Source organism: Prunus dulcis, unplaced genomic scaffold (assembly GCF_902201215.1).
Source record: "Prunus dulcis unplaced genomic scaffold, ALMONDv2, whole genome shotgun sequence".
Classification (NCBI taxonomy): Eukaryota; Viridiplantae; Streptophyta; class Magnoliopsida; order Rosales; family Rosaceae; genus Prunus; species Prunus dulcis.
In genome coordinates this window covers 1-20,512 of record NW_023010067.1, presented here as the reverse complement: position 1 = coordinate 20,512, position 20,512 = coordinate 1, and the positions used below count along the sequence as shown (strand labels likewise).

The window sequence follows — 20,512 nt, the reverse complement described above, 5'->3', positions numbered from 1 at the left end:
GGAAACACCTTGGTTACCTTCACCAACAAAAAATAATGGCTGCTTACAGATGAATTCTTAGTACTTACAGGTAGAACCTTAGCTTGGCATGAGAGGCTTGTGACATGGGAGCAAAATTGTCATGAGTTTAGCCTTAAAGGCAAAGAGCTATGAGTTTCCATGAAAAACAAGGGTTCTAAGGAAGAGGAGGAAAGGATTATCAGAGGTTTTGACTGAGAGGAGGAAAAAGAGAGAAAATGGTGGCTTGAGTGTTTTTCCAGCAGCTTGACAAAGACTCTGTCAAGTGTGAGAACAGCTTGCCAAGAGGGAAAACTAAGGGAAAATGATGGGCTGAGCACGAAATTGCTGGGTTTTGGGAGTAAGAGAGGAAGCTTGCTCTCTAGATGTGGTTGATTTTTGTTGGGTAGAAGAGGCCCCTTTTATATCTGTTGGAAGCTATCTATTTTCAAGAAACCCTAATGGTTTCTATCCAATTTGGCCAAATCTTTTCCTTTCTTTCTCCCCTCATCCCTTCAATCATCCTATTTTGTTAAAATCTACTCCGCTCCTTTGCACAAAATCAGGGATCTTGGGAGCTCAAGGTCTCTTTCCCGCAGTTGCCCTAGTGAAGAATTCCTATTTTCAATCATCCCCCTTCCTCTCTTTTCTCCCTTCTTTCATGGTCAGATCTGATGAAGGAAAGAAATGAGTACACATGCTGGTTCGAAGGATGATTCCCACTTTGCGCGCCAACATCCCATGGTTTGCTGGGTGTTTCTTGCTAGAAACTTGTTCCTTCCCACGTGCTGGAGCCTCCTAGCAGCTCTGCACACATGGCCTTTCAATCTTCACCCATGGCTTTGTTTTCTATCCAGCTGTTGGGGTTTTCTACCTCTTTACCCTAATTGTATGGGCCTTCTAAGACAAAATGTTGATCTATCAAATAAATGGACTAACTTTATCAAGTGTTGGGCTATTTTTGTTTGGAGTGATGGGCTATTCTTTTCTCTCTTGTGCTCACTCATATGTTTGGGCCTATGAAATGGGCTTGAGTCCCAAGGCTCCCAAGAAACCCGGGACTTCTATTTCTCAGCCCATCAATGGGCCTCATGACAATTTATTACCATCCATACCACAACCTAGTCAAGGAAGCCCTGGGTATTTGAGTGTCTTAGGGCCCACTTAAGCTTGTGGCGTGATTGGGTGCAGAATAATAATTCTTTGCTTGGCGTGCTTCAATTTTATCATCCTTGAAGAGGGACACGGTGCTTAGTTTAGCATGGGCTTGTATTTTATAATATTATTTCAGTCCTTGGCATGGCAAATTATTTATTTAGCATGGCACGTAGACTATGACTTGTATATGACGAGCCTTCGTGTACTCCAATGTGTGATTTTTCTTAATACAATATCGTATTGGACCGAAAACTTATTTGAGCCCAACCATGGACTTTTTTGGGCCTCAACAACTAGTAATTACCAATTGGACTTCTGAATGAGTCAAAGGAAAAGCTAATCTATAAAACGACCCAATGAAGAGTATGGGGATCCACCGTCCATCAAGGCTTTCTTGCACTTCTCACTTATCTCCTTCACCCTCTTTCTTTGATCACTATCATGCTCCATCACCTCTTTTATTCCTCTCTCTATCTCCTCTGCACTCACCACCACTTGATCGTCCCACCTATAACTCATCTTAATTTCCACTGCCAAACCCAAATCTCTCACCAATTGAAAGGCAAATAGTGGTGGGAAATAGCTCTAAATGTCACCCTTTTTTATAATTTTAACTAAAAATACCACTTCTCCCCAAAAAATTTGCAACTATCACCTATAAAATATACATTTATTGTTCACTTATTGCACATATATCACTTTTGCTGAAATTTTGTTCTCACTCAGCTCTCTCTCTCTCTCTCTCTCTCTCTCTCTCTCTCTCTCTCTCTCTCTCTCTCTCTCTCGCAGCTCTCTCTTCTGAATCGTGAATCGTGAAACCCTCCCTCAACCCCATTTTTTAGGTAAGTCTTCTGAATAGCTGCTTGCAACCTTAAAGCTCTACTGGATCGTCAACCTCAAATAGGTAGTGTTGATAGTTATTTTCTTAATATCTGTGGGATTCTGTGAAATTGGTTTTCTTTTGATTGCTTGGGTTTCTGTTAAATTGGTTTTGGCTTTAATTGCTTTCAGTTAGGTTTTTTGAATCTTCATGCTCATCCATCTGGGTTTTTACCAATTGCATTTAGATTTTAGATATGTGAATCTCGAAACATGGGATTTTTCATTTGATGTAGTAGATATGTATAGTGTAATTGTGATGAATCCTTGTTCACTGCTGTGTTAGTGTTGTAATGCTGTTGTGTTCTTGTTATTTTGCTGTTGTATTGCTATTGTATTGCTGTGTTATTGGCATCGTATTGCTTGGGTATTGTGGTTGTATTGTGTTAATGAAATGTTGTTTTGTCATGGTCAGAAATGGATACAATTGTTATTCTGGTTTGCTACAATGGAAAATGGGTAACCTCAAAGAAGATGTGCAAATACGAAGGGGGTGACTCAAAAGGCTTAATAGTTCCACAGACCAGCATATTTGCTGAACTGTTGGATCGTGTGCATCAGATTGTTAATACAAACTGAAGGAAAGACAAAGTTTGCTTAAAGTTCTCAATTTTGGTGGCCTCGAATGAGTGGAAGCACATAAAGATTGAGTTGTAGGGTATCCCACTGCCCAAGCAGCCATCTAGTATTGGGCATCTGATGGATAATTTAGGGGTGGAAAGAGGAAGGAGCATGAGGTTTTGTGGTGTCATGTTTCTGTAATTTAGGGGGGATGTGATGGTGGTGCAAGGCATGAATTGTACATATGTCTTTTAAGGGATGTATACTTCATCATTTTTCCAATTTTTTATTTTATTTATTTATTTTATTTGTAATTTTTTTGGACCAAATAATAACAAAACACAAAGTCTGATGCAACACCTACTGCAATAAGATCGTATTGTAACTCTATTGTGCTCTTATTGTAAATCTATTGTCGCTTATTGCTATCATATTGCCATTATACGCATATGTATTGTGGACTTATTGCCACTATAATTGTTTGAACTAGACATGGATAAATGAAACTGTATACGCACAAATGCAAACAGAGGCATCATAATTCCATTAAATCCAATTTGGAAACTTACATAATACAATAAGAGGTCACCCCATAATTACATGATACAAAAAGAGGCCACCTCATAGTTCCATTTTACAGGTAGTTTCCATTACATTTTACAATGTCCAAAGTCATATTAAATTGTCACAACTTTCCTGCTATTGACACATTCGGAGTTGCATACTCTTCAATTGTGGCGACCGCGACCTATGAAATTCATGACCCCGCCCACAGTGATGTTGTCCCGGTTTCCTTCTAGATCCACTATTTTTGCAAACTTGCGAAATAGTTTGAATCCGGTTTCCACTTGTTGTTGCTTCAACTAGGCCATTTCGTCAGATTTCCTTGAATACCATAACTGCAGTGGCAAGGAACATAAATACTATAAGCATAATATGAAGTGCAAACGTTGAGGGCCCTGTCAAATTCCACTTGCCTCAATGTTTTGATACTTGCTTTTATACAACTTTTACATATCCAAATAATGGTTTCCTCCTCCATATGTAATTTCACAAAAAACATATATACGTAGATGTATATGTTGTCATTCTGATATATTTCAATATCTTGAAGAATGATCTACTAGAATTTCTAAGCATTGGATGCCACGAAGTAGGTAATGTAGAGACTATAAATGACCCATACAATTTCCCTTCTATGGATTAAAAAAAACAACAGGAAACACAGACTTCAATTGCATAAATCACCAAAACTATTAAAACCATAATGGAACAAGAATAAAACCATAATAAACTAGCAATACAACAACACTAAAATGCCAATACAAAACCACTAAATTGGCAATACGATACCAAAAAAATAACACTACAACTTCAATAAAACATAAATAACAACAGCAAAATAACAGCAAAACAATAGAATCCCAAATCAAATGCAAGAATCAATCCACAAAGAACAAAACCATTCAATGTTTCAAACAAGGAATCATCATAATCAAACAATTTCAAAGAAACCCCTCAACCCTAAACCAATTTCAGACAAACCCCTAAACCCCAAACCAATTTCAGACAAACCCCTAATCCAATTTCAGAGATACCCCTGAACCCTAAACCAATTTCATAGAAACCCATAAACTCTAAACCAACTTCAGAGAAACCCCTAAACCAATTCAAATTGATGATGAATAGTACCTTTTGCAGGTGAACAACGGAAGAGGAAGACCACTGTGTCAGAGAGAGAGAGAGAGAGAGAGAGAGAGAGATAGAAAGCTACACTAGAGAGAGCTACGAAGAGAGGCCGAGAGCTTCCCATGACGGTGAAAGAGAGAAGAGAGAGTGACAACTGACCGAAGAGAGAGTGAGACCTGAGCAACGGAGACAGAGAGAGCTGAGCGACAGAGAGAGTGAGAGGCGCGATAGAGAGAAAACAAAATTTCAACAAAAGTAGATGTGTGCAATAAGTGGTCAATAAATATTACTTATAGGTGATAGTTGCAAAAATTTTGGGGAGAGGTGGTATTTTCAGGGGAAATGCACGTACATACTCACAAACTAGAAATCTTAATCAAGAATTGACAGGACCCAACCCAAATTCCACTTTGGAATCCGAGCTGAACCCTGTGCGCATCCGACACCTGGCTAATGCAGGGCACACGGGGCACAAATGACCAAATTGCCCTTCTAACTAGAACCAATTTTTCTATCAGCTAGACTTCTGCCGAAAATTCGGCAAAGTCTCCCCTGTAATTTGCTCATTTCCCAAAACTTTCCACCTGTCAACAAACATTTATATATCTCAATCGTTCAGCATGCATTTAATTATACCCAAGCAATCAGCATCATATCATTCTAGCCTCATGCCTCAACAAAGCCAATAAATCATTCTGCTAATAAAGTTCATCTCAACTTTCAGAATATCAATAGTACGTTAGCAATCTCAAAGACTCCAACTCGTGGCTGCACCTTGTAACATTAGGCTACCTACGTACCCTGACTGAGGGATTAAGCCACACGTTTCTTCCTAATACTCGTGTTAGTCATATACTAAATATAAATATGTCATACACTGAACTCAATCTATTTTAGTTTAAGAACATCTCAAAACTGAAATTCTCTCCACCTAGGCGTGCCCTCATTCCTGATCCATCAATTCCACTCTCGCAGGCCTTGGAGACACCAAGTCAACTCGAGCCGCAATCCTCGCAGGCCTCGAAGATACCACTTTTATCCAAGCTGCAATCCTCGCAAGCCTTAGAGATACCACTTATATCCGAGCTGCAATCCTCGCAGGCCTCAGGGGACCATTGGTCAACCTGAGCTGCATTCCTCGCACCACACGGTTCAGGCATCCTCGAAACACGTGGGGCATTATTTATAAGTGACACTAATTCAAAGCAACTAGGGGGTACCCTTGTGGTGGGTTTGAAAAACTATATCTCAAACTTATATCAATACTTTCCCTTTATTTCCCGGTCCATTTTCCGACCTTTATATCAACTTTCTGATAAATTGATTCTCAACTATAGTTAAAATATATATGCACAATTTAGCAATCTATAAATAACTATCTATACTCAATCCGTAACATAACTCAGATAACTTATTCTCGATCAAGACTCGTTTACATGGTCATTTTAACACTTCTCAAAGGATCTAACTGCCTCGAAAGACTCATGATCAACCGAGGGGTCAAACTACCTAAACTTGGTCAACCAGGCCCGCGGGGCCCACGACCTCCGATCGCAGTTCCAGAAGTCCCTATAGGTTCAACACACTCTTCTAACCCTACCCTGCAAGTTTGGTCCAAGTCGAACAATCGGATTGATCACAATCGCACGATCGGATGACTACAATTAATCTTGCCCTCGGGTTCGTTGTTTCGGAGTTTTCGGAACTCTGATTCGCGATCCGTCGAATCCTATACGATCCTGGAATTGTCTAGATCATCTTATATGAAATTGACTACGATCCAACGGTTCGAACGTATCGAACTCAGACATCGCACAATACGCGCTTGTGAGACCACAAGGATCATTTTAGGACCGAATGTAGCCTCCAACACATTGCCCACGCGCCGGCAGTGCGTGCGATTGCAAATCAACTTTCGGTGACCCGAAATACTCCAAACCGTTGGCCAAGATTCCTACCCTAGGTGTAAAACCTCATTTGGAGTCAACTTTGTTCTTGGACCTATCCCGAAAAATGAGTGGAAGTGGCCGGAATCGAGATCCCAAAATCGGCCAAACTTTGGATCCAAAATCAATTCATCTAGGCTAGAATTTTCTCAAATCCTACCCAATCATCAGCTAGAGCATGAAAAATATGCGGAAATCCATACCTTGATCACCAGAAATGGCGGCCGAAGGAGAGAGAACAGTGCCAACAAAGTTTCTGTCAAACCAGTGCGAATCCGAGCTGTTTCTGGCAGTTTCCAGCGACGGCTGGCGACGGGGATGGTTGGGTTGGGTAGCTGTGGTGACGGGGTCCTTCCTGGGCCAGTCTGGTGGTCAGGGTTGGGTGTGGCGGTGGCTGGGAGAAGGGAGACGATCGGGAAAACCAGAGGAGAAGGGGTTATCGCGGGGAGAGAAAGAGAGAGAGAGAGAGAGAGAGAGAGAGAGAGAGAGAGAGAGAGAGAGAGAGGAGGTTTTAAAAATCTGATCTGGCAAATTACCGTTTTGCCCCTCAGTGTGATTTAATAATATTTTCTTCGTTATAGCTCCGATTCAAGTCCACTATGTGTCCATGGACTCGTTTCGATGAGATCTACGCAATGTCAGAAGCGAATTTCCCAAATTCCTTCTTGGTCAAAAAGTCAACATTTTCCCCAATAATTTATTCTAGGGGCAAAATTATATTTTCTTCTAATAATTTAATAATTAAATATTAACCACAAATACTCACTTCCTCATGTGACAGTACTAAACTGCCCTTCATATAATAGATATTATATTGACAATGTATCCTTCTCTGAAACCCAATTCTTCCTTCCTCTCTCGCAGTCCTCTGTCCCCATCGCACATCTAGAACGGCAAATCAATTCATAGCATTATAGCGCATTTGGAAGAAAGGCATAACGCCAGAAGGTCGTTTTCAAAATTTCTAGAGAATGGTAATGACAATCTTCTCTCTTCTCAATCCCTAGTTTTCTTGTTTTTCTTTTTATGTACTTTTATTTCATTATTTTGTCAAAATAAGTAATTTAAGTTTTCACAATTAAGTCGTTAGGGTTCCTAATATTACAACTCATATTCAACTCAAAACTTTTGCATTTGTGTCTTTAGATTTGTTCCTAACTCTGTGATAAATTTTTTTTTTTTTTTTCCAACGAGTTACATAATTAGTAGTCCACCACATCCTATCCTATGACATGTATTTCATGCACTTTGATTTGATCAATTTTAGTCTTTAATTTAGACAATTTGGAGGAAGGCATGAACTTTTATATCGGTTTTTGACTGATTTTATGGTGGAGTGTGAAAGAATATGGAATTATGTAGTTTGTATTGATCTCAATGAGACTGTAATGTACAAGCTTTATACAGATTACAAATGCTATTCTAAGTAAATAGGAAATCTATTCTAAGTAAGTCAATCACAATAGCTGTGATTGACTCAATCTTAGATAATCACTGGGCTTCTGCTAATTACAATAGTTGACCAATTTCTTTCCTTTTAAACTCCACCTCAAGTTGGAGTGTGAATGTCTATTACACCCAACTTGCCAAGATGGGATTGGAACAAGGATGCAGGCAGCGGCTCAGTGAAAATATCAGCAACTTGATGTTTTGTTTGTACATTAGCTGTCTGGATTTCTCCATTTTGAATTCTCTCACGAACAGTATGGCGATCCAATTCGATGTGCTTGGTCCGTTCATGATAAACTGGGTTGGCTGCAATGTAGAGTGCTGCCTTGTTGTAACAAAGTGAGGTGGTTGGTTGGCGATGCTCCACTTGTAGGTCTTGTAAGAGGTATCGCAACCAAGTAAGTTCACAAGTGGTAGCTGCCATGGAGCGATACTCAGCTTCTGCAGACAACCTTGAGACAGTAACATGCTTCTTGCTTTTCCATGATATGAGTGACCTGTCAAGAAAGATACAGTATCCAGTAACCGAGCGCCTTGTAAAAGGACATCATGCCTAGTTCGCATCACAATATGTAGTCAAGTGTAGTGGCCCATTCGAAGAGAATAATAACCCTTGGCCAGGAGCTCCTTTAAGGTAGTGAAGGAGCCGACATGCTGTGTCAAAATGGTGCTTCCGAGGCTCATGCATAAACTGACTGAGTGTATTTACTGCATGTGTGATTTCTGGTCTTGTTATTGTCAGATAGATTAATCTTCCAATAAGTCTTCGATAACGAGTAGGGTCTTTAAGAGGGTCACTCCCTGTAGGCATGAGGGCAACATTGGCTTCCATAGGAATTTTTTCAGGTTTAGCACCAAGTAAGCCCGCATCTTCCAAGATATCTAGTGTATACGCTTCTTTGCATGTACTTCGATAGTGGCCCTTCACACCGCATCTTGAGCATTTTCTTTCTTGTGAGTCCTCTCCTTTAGAAGGTATTCTTTGCGTCTTACGACGGCCAGGCATAACCTTTGAAATAGGAGAGAGGAGATTTACATTTTGGACATTTTCGGGAATAACCCATGTCCCTTGAGGTTGTACAGGATAAATGGTTTAATCATATGCAACTGCCCATGTAGTTCGAGTGTAATACGAAGAGGCAAATGAGTATGGGTTCAATTTCAAGTGCCGACATACCGCAATAGCATGCTTGCACGGGAGTTGCTCTAAGTCAAACTTCCTACACGTACAACTATGGTTTTGCAAGTGCACCCGTTCATATCACCATCAAACACATTATACTCCACATCATTGATTTTAACCACATTCATCCTTGAAACAGAGTCTAATCTCTTCCTCAACTTCTTTTTGCCTAAATCAGGGCACAACATAGATTTACATTTCATTGACAAATCTCGACGTTGACTAAACCAATTCTGAAGCATATTCCTAATTTTCTCGATCAAGTGTACCATCGGAAGCATCCTTGCAAAACGAAGAACTAAATTAATGGACTTTGAAATATTAGTTGTCATGACATTATATCGTCGTCCGTCACAATGGGCTCGAAACCACTTATGGAGCCCTGCACGTACTAGATAAGTTTGCACTCGCTCGTTGTTTATCATGGAGAAATAACGATTGAACTCTGCTAGACGGTCAGACTTGGCTGCCCGCACAAAAAACCCCAATATCGGATCCCGCTTCTTCAACTTAAATGAGGCTTTCATATTGCCCTTCAAGTGATAAAAGCAAATACTATGTGTTGCCTGAGGAAAAACTCTTTTCAACCCATTTTCTATGCTAAGATTTCGATCAGATATGACAAGAAGATTCGAAGTTGCATCCGTCTCCAAATCTCCAATCCTAAAGGCAAGAGGATATATATTACGATTTCCGTCAAATGCAGTGGCAACAAACAAGACACCTTTGTACTTGCACTTCAAATGGGTAGCATTAACAGCAATCACAGGACGCAATAAGGACTTAAATCCTCTTATGCATGCACCAATTGACATAAAAAAAATATAAAAAGTGGTTGGCTGCATCAGTCTCAATGTATGTCAAAGTTTCAGGATTTGTACGCTCCAATTCATAATAATAGGAAGGGAGAAGAGCATATGACTCTTCTGCAGACCCTCTAATTATCTTTAAAGCTAACTCTTGGCTTCTCCATGCTTTAGAGTAGCTTATGGTCACACCAAAATTTTGTCGCACATCTTTGATGATATCACCTGCAGTATAAATGGTGCGAGAATCCTTGAATATGCGTTTCACAGAGTCAGACAACAATCCAGTACTAGCTTGAGGATGGTGACTACTAAGATACCCTAGAGCACATTCACGAAATGGATCGTATTTAACAACCCTAAACTCATGTAATCCAACTTTATATGCCTGAAGTCGCTAAGGGCAAGGAAGTTGCCAACAATGAACACACAACCTACGTTTCCCAAATTGGATTGTTCTAAATCAAAAGTGGCCTATGACTGCTGCTAAACATAAGGTTTTTATAAGGGCAAGCTTATTTGGAAAAGCTCGTCCAGCCTTAAAATTTGCTTCCCAATTTATGCAAGAAAGACCTCCACCATAATCAATATCTTCCACACTCTTACCATGCACCAAATGAACCTGGCTTGTATGCATTTGAGTCCAACTTGATTGTTGCGGAGTTTCAGATTGCACTTGTGTAACTTGCATCATGGAGGCTTGGAAATTGCTTTCTCGATGAGGATGCACGTTTGGAGTAGAGTATGCTTCCTCTTCGTTGCTAGGTACATAAAAATCTGCAACTATGTTTTCGACACATTCAAAATTAACATCTTCAACCCATCTTTCCAATTAAAACCAGTTACACTATTTTCAGTTCCACTATCCCCAATTACCTCATTCCTATCTCTCACAACAACTGCAGGGGGAGGATTGCTACTCCTAATGCTTACAATGCCATTGCAGCCTTGAATACCATGTCCTTCTATAATTTTGAGGGTTGCTAATAAAAGGGTTACTTTAGAGGTCATAACTCCGTGTTGTATTTCAGAAAATATTGAACGTCATCATTATCTTCAACCTTTAGGCGCTTATAGGCAGATGATGATAGAGGAACAGAATACTTCAATGTGACAATGTATTTGTTGCGATCTGCATTCATGATCTTATAAATGAGGTCAACAAGCTCAGAAAATGTTACGTTCTGTGATACTATTATGCCTTTAGCCTCACCACCTTCATAACTCTCAATGTTATCCTTGTGAACCCAGCTTCCGTTGTAGAATACCAATATTCCAACAGTATCCATTTCTGCAAATAACATCAATAAATCAATCTATTTGCATCTCCATCATAAGGTATACCCATTTCTTTACATTACCAAATTGGCAATCAAAACAGAAAAACTAAAGTTCTTAGCAAAACTAACCTAACCCAGAATGTCAATCAAATACAATTCAAAGACCTAAAATTTCACACTTAAGCTTCTAAATTGAGGGAAAAACTGACCTAACTAACCTATTTCTACGCTAGACAAAATTAAGATCTGATTTTTATGTTTCGTGTTATTTTGGGCAAAATGCTTTATGGGTATTGAAGAAGGGGACAAATAGCTTAAAACTCAAAATTACAAACAAAGGTTGCATACCATCAAATTTATTGGCATATATATATTGGCAATTACAAAACAAAGCCACGCACTGGTCTTGAAGCAGCCTATAAAATATCACAGTTTCAAATTTGTCTTCACGTTTTTTATATTAATCAAATAACACAAGCCATATTTGGATAAGTTCAGCAATTCTAGGATTACCCTACCTATCTTAATTGAACACTTGGGCTTTATTGTTCTTACACTTCTATCTTTTTTATGGCCTAGCCAATTGGAGAATTGAGTGTGAAGAAGTGGTTGGTGGTTGGATTCAGAACATATATAATAATAGTCATACTAGATATTGCCAGTTGCAGATAAGGGGAAAAGGAAAAGGAAAAGTGATTCAAGACATAGAGTTACCTGCAAAAGCAATTTGAGGAACTAGAAAAGAGGGACCTGGTAGCAATAGGAGTCGCCGGTTGCTGCTGTCGCTGCTTCTTCTAGTTGAGGTTTAGATAATCGTCGAATAACTTGGTCAGATGCCCTCCAATTTTTCCTTGGTTCGACAGCAGAGAGGAATTGGGAGAGGTTGATTTCAGATTCTGAGAATGAATTTTTTAGGGGATAAAGAGTGGATATTGATGTATTTATGTTGAGGGCAATTTAGTACTTTTGTGCTGGAAAGTGAGTATTTGTAGTTAAAATTTGTAAGGTGAGTATTTTTTATTAAAGTTTGTATTTAGTGAGTATGTAAGTCAATTTCCCTATTTAGAGCTATTTTCCTTAAAAAATAAAAAAAATAAAAAAAAGCGGCATATTCTTATTATTTATTAGGGTGGTCATTACCTCATCGAATCATCCAAAACCTTATTTCAAACCCTAAACCCAGTCCCCTGCTTGAGACATTACTCTCTCTCTCTCTCTCTCTCTCTCTCTCTCTCGCGCGCGCTCTTTCCATCTCTCTCAAGTTCTCAACCCCTCAGAGCTTGTTCACTCATTAACAATGGCGGACGAGGATTACAACGACATGGATATGGGGTTCTCTCTCTGCTTCTCTTTTTAAACTGTGGTTGTTTCTGTGTTTTGTGTATATGAATTTGACTCACTTTTAATTTATCTATTGCAGATATGAAGATGAGCCACCAGAGCCAGAAATTGAAGTAAGCTTTTCTTTTTGTTTTGTTAGTTCGCTGTATCTTAATATGAAAGAGGAAGTTTTTGAAGAAGAAAAATGGAATAATGGACAGGAAGGTGCAGAAGAGGATGTGGAGAATATTAACAATGATGATCTTCCAGAAGACGCCATTGAAGCTGAAGACAAAGAGGAGCAAGCACAGGTGGAAGGACCTCGGAAAACCTCAAAATTTATGACCAAATATGAACGTGCTAGAATCTTGGGTACCCGTGCACTGCAGATTAGGTATTTCAAATTCCAAACCTTTCCATTTCAGTCTAAAATTTGAATTTGAATTTTGTTGATTAATTTTGGCTCTGACACGTCACAAATTTTAATCTTTCGACCAGCATGAATGCCCCGGTGATGGTTGAATTGGAGGGTGAGACTGACCCACTTGAGGTAACATTCCCCCGGAGCTATCTGTATATGATTTTATCCCTTGTAAATACATTAGCAATTTACTTCCCCTTCCCTTGAAAATGCTAGAATGTCAGTTATCAAGCTTCAGCCCCTATTTGACCATGTTATTTTGCCGCTTACAAAATCAGGTCCTTGCATATCGGATTTTTTATTATTGCTTTCTTAAATACTCGTTTGAACAGTTTGAATAAGAGGTGAAAGTGAAGGAGGTCTAGAACTTATGGAGTGATTATATCTTAAAACAAAAGTGTGAATAATGCTGTATGTTTCACAAATACTAATGACCTTGTTGACTATCTCACCTATATTATAGAGGTTCCCAGCAAGGTGTCCAGTAAAGGCAGTCCAGATAGCGACACTATAAACAAAAAAATATAAAGAAAATTGATAGCTAGTGTGTTGCATAAGGGCATTGTGACCAATAGTGCTGTGTTGTGAGTGCGTATTATCCTGATAGCAGCTAATTGAATATTGATGTTGATGTACACAGATAACATGAAATCATGCAATGCAAAAACAAAAAAAACAAAAAAAAAAAATTCTGATTCTGGTAGTTACGGAGAATATCAATGTTGAATAATATTTATCTTTCTTTAAAAGGAGCTTCTAAAATCGCAAAGAAAGTGCATGATGTAATCTTTCCCCAATTCAATGAATGTTACATTAGGCACTGCAATAACAATGTTGAATTAATTAATGTTTGTAAGTCGGTTTCTTGCATATAGGATGGATTTTAAAGGTTAATGGTTTGGGAATAAGAAGAGGAAATTAAAGAGTAATAAGTTTGTTGAATAAATGTCAGGAGGTGGTTTGTTTCTTGGTTAATTTTTGGGGGAGGAGGACATGATGGATAGTATGGAAGCATGACTGTAAAGGAATTGTGTGAGTATATATCATGAGAACAAATTTATGCTTTTAATGTTTCAGTTTAATAAATTGTTGTTTATTGTGTCCTCTCTCCCTATGAAGTGTGAACAGATCAATGAAGGAGTTAGTTGATCTTGCCTTTTTGTTCATATGCTTTTACTATGCTTGGAGGGTCCAGAATTTGGTGTATGTAGTTGCTTATGCATCTATAGTTGTGACGTGCGGATTAGGGAGTGAGTGTCTGGCCTCTCTAGTTCAGATGCTCATATATAGGTAGATAGTTTGCTCACTGTCATATATAGCTAGATGGTTGTAGGGGGTGAGGGGCTAGGAAGTAGCTTTTTTTTTTTTTTAAAAAGAAAGTGTGGCTCACTGTCACTATAAATGAGATTGTTTCTCTAAGTGTAATAGAGCCTATAATCAAGTAGGAAGAACATCTAGGAAGAACATCAGAGCAGTAAAGATAATGTTAATCACTACATTAATCGGAAAGAAGATGAATGTGACACATGCTTTGGATAATTGTTTTAGAAGACATGTTAGGCCAATGGCCATGGCACTCAGAATTAGAAAGGTATTGCATACCCTTAGTTGGATCTGCTTTGTTGTTTCTAGTTGTTACAGTCGTGTTGGGTGGAAACAATTTTCATTCATTTTCTACTCTTAAGTTGTTTCAAACAGTGGCCATGTGGACCACATGATGATTGATCTATTTTACTATATATTGAACCATATTAGTAATTTCTTAGTTACAAATGAAAAGATGGTATATAAGTGAACTCCAATTGCTCCCTAAATTGAACAATAAATATTGTTGCTACACGAATGTAATCTCTATTGTTTTGAATTGCTTAGATTGCTATGAAGGAGCTTCGTGAGCGGAAGATACCCTTCACCATACGCCGCTACCTGCCTGATGGAAGGTGAGGTTCTGGTTTTATTTTCGCCTATAACTTTTTTTGTCTTGGCTTTGTAACTTGTAACTTAATTGTTTAGGAAAAATGTTAATTGGGTGTGAAATTTTCAGTTACGAAGACTGGGGAGTAGATGAATTGATTGTGGAAGACTCGTGGAAGAGACAGGTGGGAGGTGATTGATCAGATTTCATTTACGCATGGAGAATGGTTACAATGTCAATATGTAATCTATAATTGTTAGGAAGATCTGCCTTTTGCCACTGGCCCTATGAACTTACATGTTGAAACACTGTTTATTTTTGGGTAAATATGTTGGAACTCTTTTGCAGACATCAGCATTGTTCATATGGCCTTTTTTTTGTTTTTGTTTTTGTTTTTGTTTTTTTTGTGTGTGGTCCCTTTGGTTCCCATCTGTTAAAATTGGCACTGATCAACCTTAAAGTTACAAATTATTATACAACTGACCCTTATTCGGTGGCCCATTTTATTCTTGCAAGAAGGTGAGCTTAATTCTAACATGGATTAACGAATGTCATATTGACAAGAAATAAGAAATTTTCTTTAAAGAGAAAATCTGACGTGGTAAATTTTTACTTCTTTTAAAAGTGGCATCAATTTGTATCCGTAAGTGTCGTGCCAATAAAGAGTGCCTAACTCGAAGGCAGACAAGAAACTATAACGAGAATTCTGACAGTGTGATGCAATTAAGCCCACCAAACAACAGACTGAACCTATGTCCATTTTAATTGAAAAGTCTCATCCAGTCCAGCCCACCAAAAAGTGCCTGAGATCCCTACATTCCAAATATCAAAACTTGACTCTACTAGAAACAGAGAAAGAGAAGATTAGGAACTAATTGTTGCATTGGAGGCCGAATGTCCTAAAGTAGCCAAGACATCCGCAACTATATTTGCTTCTTGAAAACATTCTGGTTGTGTACACAAGAAATTAATATCATTAACCACAGAGAAAATAAACGCTAGGGAGGTCTTTTTCCATTTTGAAGTAGCTGAAGAAGTATTTGTGAATAATCTTCAATCTATTTATGAGTGATATAGATTCAGATGACTGGCCCATCACAGACCAAATTTAAGAGCAATTGCTTCAACCTCTTAAGTAGAGTAAAAACCAATTGGCATCGATCCTGCAACACGAACATGACCAAAAACATTTCTAAACCCGCACTAGCTTTCCCGCAGTTCAAAACTGAGCTGTGAAAATTAAGTTTCCAAAATGGAGGATCAGGGATTTTTCATTTAATGTTATACAAGGTGATGGGATGGTTCCTTTTTTTCCCTTAGATTTTAAGGTAAAGGAGTTATGATGATTCCAAAAGTCCAGTAAAAAATGTTTTTGTATGGAGAAGACAATTTGACATCATGTAATATGAAGGAAAAAAATATAAAAGTTTCTTTGAACCCAAATTTGCCAGCAAACAGTCAGTTTTTTTCACAATCAGGTGAGGTAGACTCTTACTAAACAATATTAATGCCTACAGGAATGTTTAGCTTAAGAAGGGTGAAAGTTGAGAACAGATTTGTTGGGCAAAATGTCACTCCAAACAGAGATGATTAAAAAGTTCATCACTTTGATTACAAATGGAGACATCGGATGTCCATGAACTTGGCTAACTTTTCTGTAGTATTTAGCCAATTCTGTAGAAACAGCCAGGCAAAGATCTTAACTTCGGGAGGTACAGCCAATTTTCAAATAGAAAAGGAAAAACAATGAAAGAGAAGAGACTTACTACAAAATCTTCCCATAATGTATAGTGACACATGTACACAGTTCACTGCCATCATGTTCAAAGTAACATTTTTGATTCAAGGAAATCATGCAAGTCTGGTGTTCAACCAAATGCTGCAATGAGGAAACCCTTATAAATGCTCATGAACTTGGCCACGAAAGCTGAAAAATAAAATAAAAATTGCCGGTGAGAAACACCATTAGAGATCCATGACCACTTCTTATAATGCATCATTTATGAGCACACGCCAAAGAGGAAGCTGTAATTCCATAAAGTAAATAAATATGATGACCAGAAAAATAACTTCACACAAACTATTATAGATTCATGTGAAGAAAAAAGCAAAAAGACAGGACAAGTGTGAGGAAGAAAGGAGAAAGAAAAAGAAAATTGAGAAAAATGATTCATGTCGTATCCCAGCATCCATCGCGTTCGGAGTGCATGTTAGCCCATATCAAAATGTCGAAGTAGCCAAAAGTCAAGAAATAATAATACTCCATTGGTGGAGATCTTTGCAAACAGCTTGAAGGAAGTGTTGGCTGGGAACTATTTTGAGCACATGTTTTACTTTATGATTGTGTTTTATTAGCCCATATTAGAATTTGACTTCTAGGGGTATTTTTGTCTTAGCTGTGCAAACATATCAAATGTACGGCGAGCATTTACAGGATTGATAAGTGGGGATATGAAGACTCCAGCTTCAAGATGAAATAGCATCTAAGATGAAATGAGACCGCCAAGTTGGGAGCACACAACATCATCATGGAAAGTAGTAGTACAAAACAACACTAAACACGCATCCTCATCATGATTTCACCCAACATCTAGAAACATAAAAGTACCTTCAAGGTGAAATATAGCTTTCTGCCCAAGACGCATCCTATGTTCCTGTAAAATAGAGAAATGAAACTCCTATGTAAAAATATTTACAGTAATCAAATACTGACTTTAATAAACTATTTCTAAGCTGAGCCACAAGCTTATATTCCGTCCGACAACAAAACCTGCTAGTCTGCTACTCATAATGCGTTCATCACATTAACAAGATAAAGGTGATGAAATTTGTTTACTGCCAGATTTCTGATGCGACTCAGTAACCTTAGTCTCTTTATCCAAATTGTTTCAATTGTGCTTCTGTTTATCAAAAGTAAAGTACTGGAACACCAACAGGAAGTGAAGAATCATCCTTGGCTTTTTATCTTTTCTTTTCCATTTTTCTAGGAGACGGATCAATATCACCCCCAACACGACATAGCTCCAGTACCCTACATTGCATCAGAAATTGATGACCAGATTACTTCCACCAACCCTACTGCCCTATAATATAATTAACAACAAATAGCTGTACTGCCTCTTTTTCATCATCTACTAGTATATATAAATCAGTAGGACATGGGGGATATTTTCAAGGTGAAGGAAAATGACTATTAGGACATTGTGAATCGAAATCAATGACTTGCTCACATTGATTCACTTGTAGCCGGGTCAGTATGATAATGATTCTTAATCATGTATATGGGCACCAATTGTACAGCATAAGAGATTGCAAGTTCACAAGGGTTATAGATGCTCAGAGACATAAAGCATGATCAAAACCACATTGTGGAAAAGAACTATTGTCAGAATCAAGACTTTTGACCTAGACTTGATTATATACTTACATAATATGCATTTTCGTCCAAAATAAACAAAATACTTACATAATATGCAGCCCAATGGCAGACCTCGTGCTTCAACTCTGCATCCAACTTCTTCAATAACTCATAAAGAAGCCTCTGAGAAAAAGCAATTGGAAGCTTCAAATCAACTGGGAAAAGAATCAAACATAATAATAGAGAGAAAGATCTATACCTTTAACACAATGTCTGCAAGAATACATTTAAGAAGTAGCTCATACAACTTTTACCGCACTTGATAAATCCTAAAGAAAATAGGTGTGGTAAAAAAATCGTAAAAAACAACAAAGGGAAAGAAATCTCTACCTTCAAGATGATCTCTGGAGGAATACAATTAAGAAGTAGCTCATACAACTTTTGCCGCACCTGATAAAGCCTGAAGCAAATGGAACAATCTCTGAAAAGATAGTTTTAAGAAATACTAGAAGATTAAAAATGAGAGGTCAGGAATCATCTGTCCTATTACTATAATCGTGAATATAGTTAGGAAAATAAAAGGAAAAGAATTCAGACTTTAGACATCACTAATTGTATGCAACAAAATAACAATATGGAATGTGTGAAATCCTTTCACGTAATATAATTGCATTATGGTCCTGCTGGTCACTATTTTCATGCAATTAATTCAATCATAAGTTACAAAAGGTGACGCTTCGATAAGAGAACAGTGTGATCCTGCAAATACATATTCTATTTTATGCTACATGGCACCCATGCATGCTGCCATGAATTTCACAAGGCTTGGCCATCTTTTTGCTTCTAAGATATTCCTTTTTTTTACCTCCCACTTTCATACTTTCTAGATATACAACAGTTTCACATTTGTAGATAAAACATCATAGGAGGTTAGACACCAAGTGATGGCAGAATGAGTACGTCTCACGAGATTAATCCATCAAACATATATATAGAAGTTATGTCAAATTTGGCTATGTTGCAATATTCTACTTCACGCCCAGAAAGAGAAGCCATAACTATGTACTTCGTCTGCTTGAATATGAGACATTGAAACTGACAAAGATCAAATGGCAGATTAACAATCAGTAACACGTTGAAAGGAAGAGAAAGGGTGAGGATGGATAATACATACATCAAGATACCACAAAGTCAAGGCATGTGGCAAAGTAATTACGTTATGGATAACTGAGAAGTACAAGCATAGTGCACTCCAGGTGGTACAGAAAGATGGACAAAAAGAAAGTTTAATGGAAAAACATAGTCTCCGGATAATTGTTGATTATTGCCTCAAACCAATAGTCAAAAGTGGTAGGCTATTGTTGAAGTTGCAATGTGAATGCATTAATTGGCTTTCACAAATGGTGGTAGGCTATTGTTGACTTTGCCTATGTGAATGCATGGTGGTAGGCTATTGTTGACTTTGCCTAACCTTTGGCTTCTTTGAGAAGTCACTTCCTTTGGCTATAAATTGGAAGCAAATGGTTTCATTTGAAGGATCCAACCAAGCATCCAACCAAGTGTTGAGTAGAAGAGAAAAATAGCAAGATAGGCATTTTGCCAGAGAGAGAAACAAATTCTCTCTAGTTGTTCTTTGCTTTGTATCAGTGTTTTCTCTCTAGTTGTGAGGTTGCTTTGTATTGGGTCTTTGGGAAATTGAGTGGTAAACACTATTGTCTTTGGGAAATTGAGTGGTAAACACTATTGTATATCTCCATTGATTATAGTGAAATACTCCGTCGTCTCCAAACTGGATGTAGGCAATTGCCGAACCAGTATAAATCTTGGTGTTCTTCTTGTTGTAATTCTCTGTTAGATATATTTTTTTTTTCTCCTGCCAGTAGTTGTTTATTTTTCACTCACAGTTGGTTGACGCTTCCGCACAACAAGTGGTATCAGAGCTCCAGTTTTCGACTGGGGTCTCGTAGGAGTGAAAAATTTGCTGGTGCTACAGTTTGATGGCTGGAGAAAAAGACGAAGTTTTGAAGGAGAAGGAGAAGGAGTCGGCATCGTCGTCGTCGGCACCTACATCCAATAGACATCCAATTGCCACTACAAGGTTAGAGGTTGATAAATTCAATGGCTCTAATAATTTTGGTATGTGGCAATGTGAAGTTATGGATGTGTTGTATCAACAAGAGCTGGATATGGTTCTGGAGGATAAACCCGAAGATATTGATGACAAGCAGTGGACGCGAAATAATCTCCATGCTTGTGCCGCTATTCGATCATTCCTTGATAAAGAGTTGAAATACCCGTATATGAAGGAAACTTCTGCTAAGAAGTTATGGATGAAATTGGAGGAGAAGTATATGACAAAGAGCGCAGAAAATCGGCTCTTCTTGAAGAAACGACTCTTCCGATTTCAATATCGTTCAGGTATTTCTATGCATGAACACCTAAATGATTATAATAAAATATTGGCTGATTTAGCAAATCTTGATGTGATAATTCCTGACGAGGATAAGGCACTATGTTTGTTAAATTCATTGCTTGATGATTATGATCATT

General features: G+C 38.1%; 1 protein-coding gene and 1 long non-coding RNA gene across 3 annotated transcripts; one reads left to right on the top strand and one right to left on the bottom strand.

The window, feature by feature from the left end:
- Positions 1-12,069: 12,069 nt before the first annotated feature.
- LOC117612779 (DNA-directed RNA polymerases II, IV and V subunit 6A-like) lies at positions 12,070-15,075 on the top strand. Its single transcript, XM_034341423.1, has 6 exons — positions 12,070-12,280; positions 12,369-12,402; positions 12,490-12,662; positions 12,767-12,818; positions 14,562-14,629; positions 14,734-15,075. The coding sequence occupies exons 1-6, from the start codon at positions 12,246-12,248 to the stop codon at positions 14,801-14,803; spliced, it is 432 nt and encodes a 143-aa protein (XP_034197314.1). The 5' UTR covers positions 12,070-12,245; the 3' UTR covers positions 14,804-15,075.
- A 972-nt stretch (positions 15,076-16,047) lies between these two features.
- LOC117612778 lies at positions 16,048-19,564 on the bottom strand. Of its 2 annotated transcripts, XR_004583559.1 has the most exons (5): positions 18,353-19,564; positions 18,071-18,145; positions 17,213-17,258; positions 16,371-16,531; positions 16,048-16,278 (listed from the first exon to the last, which is right to left on the bottom strand). It is a non-coding gene; the product is annotated as an uncharacterized LOC117612778 (long non-coding RNA). The 2 variants fall into 2 exon arrangements; XR_004583558.1 differs by having other exon boundaries at positions 16,048-16,531; positions 18,353-19,559.
- Positions 19,565-20,512: the final 948 nt, after the last annotated feature.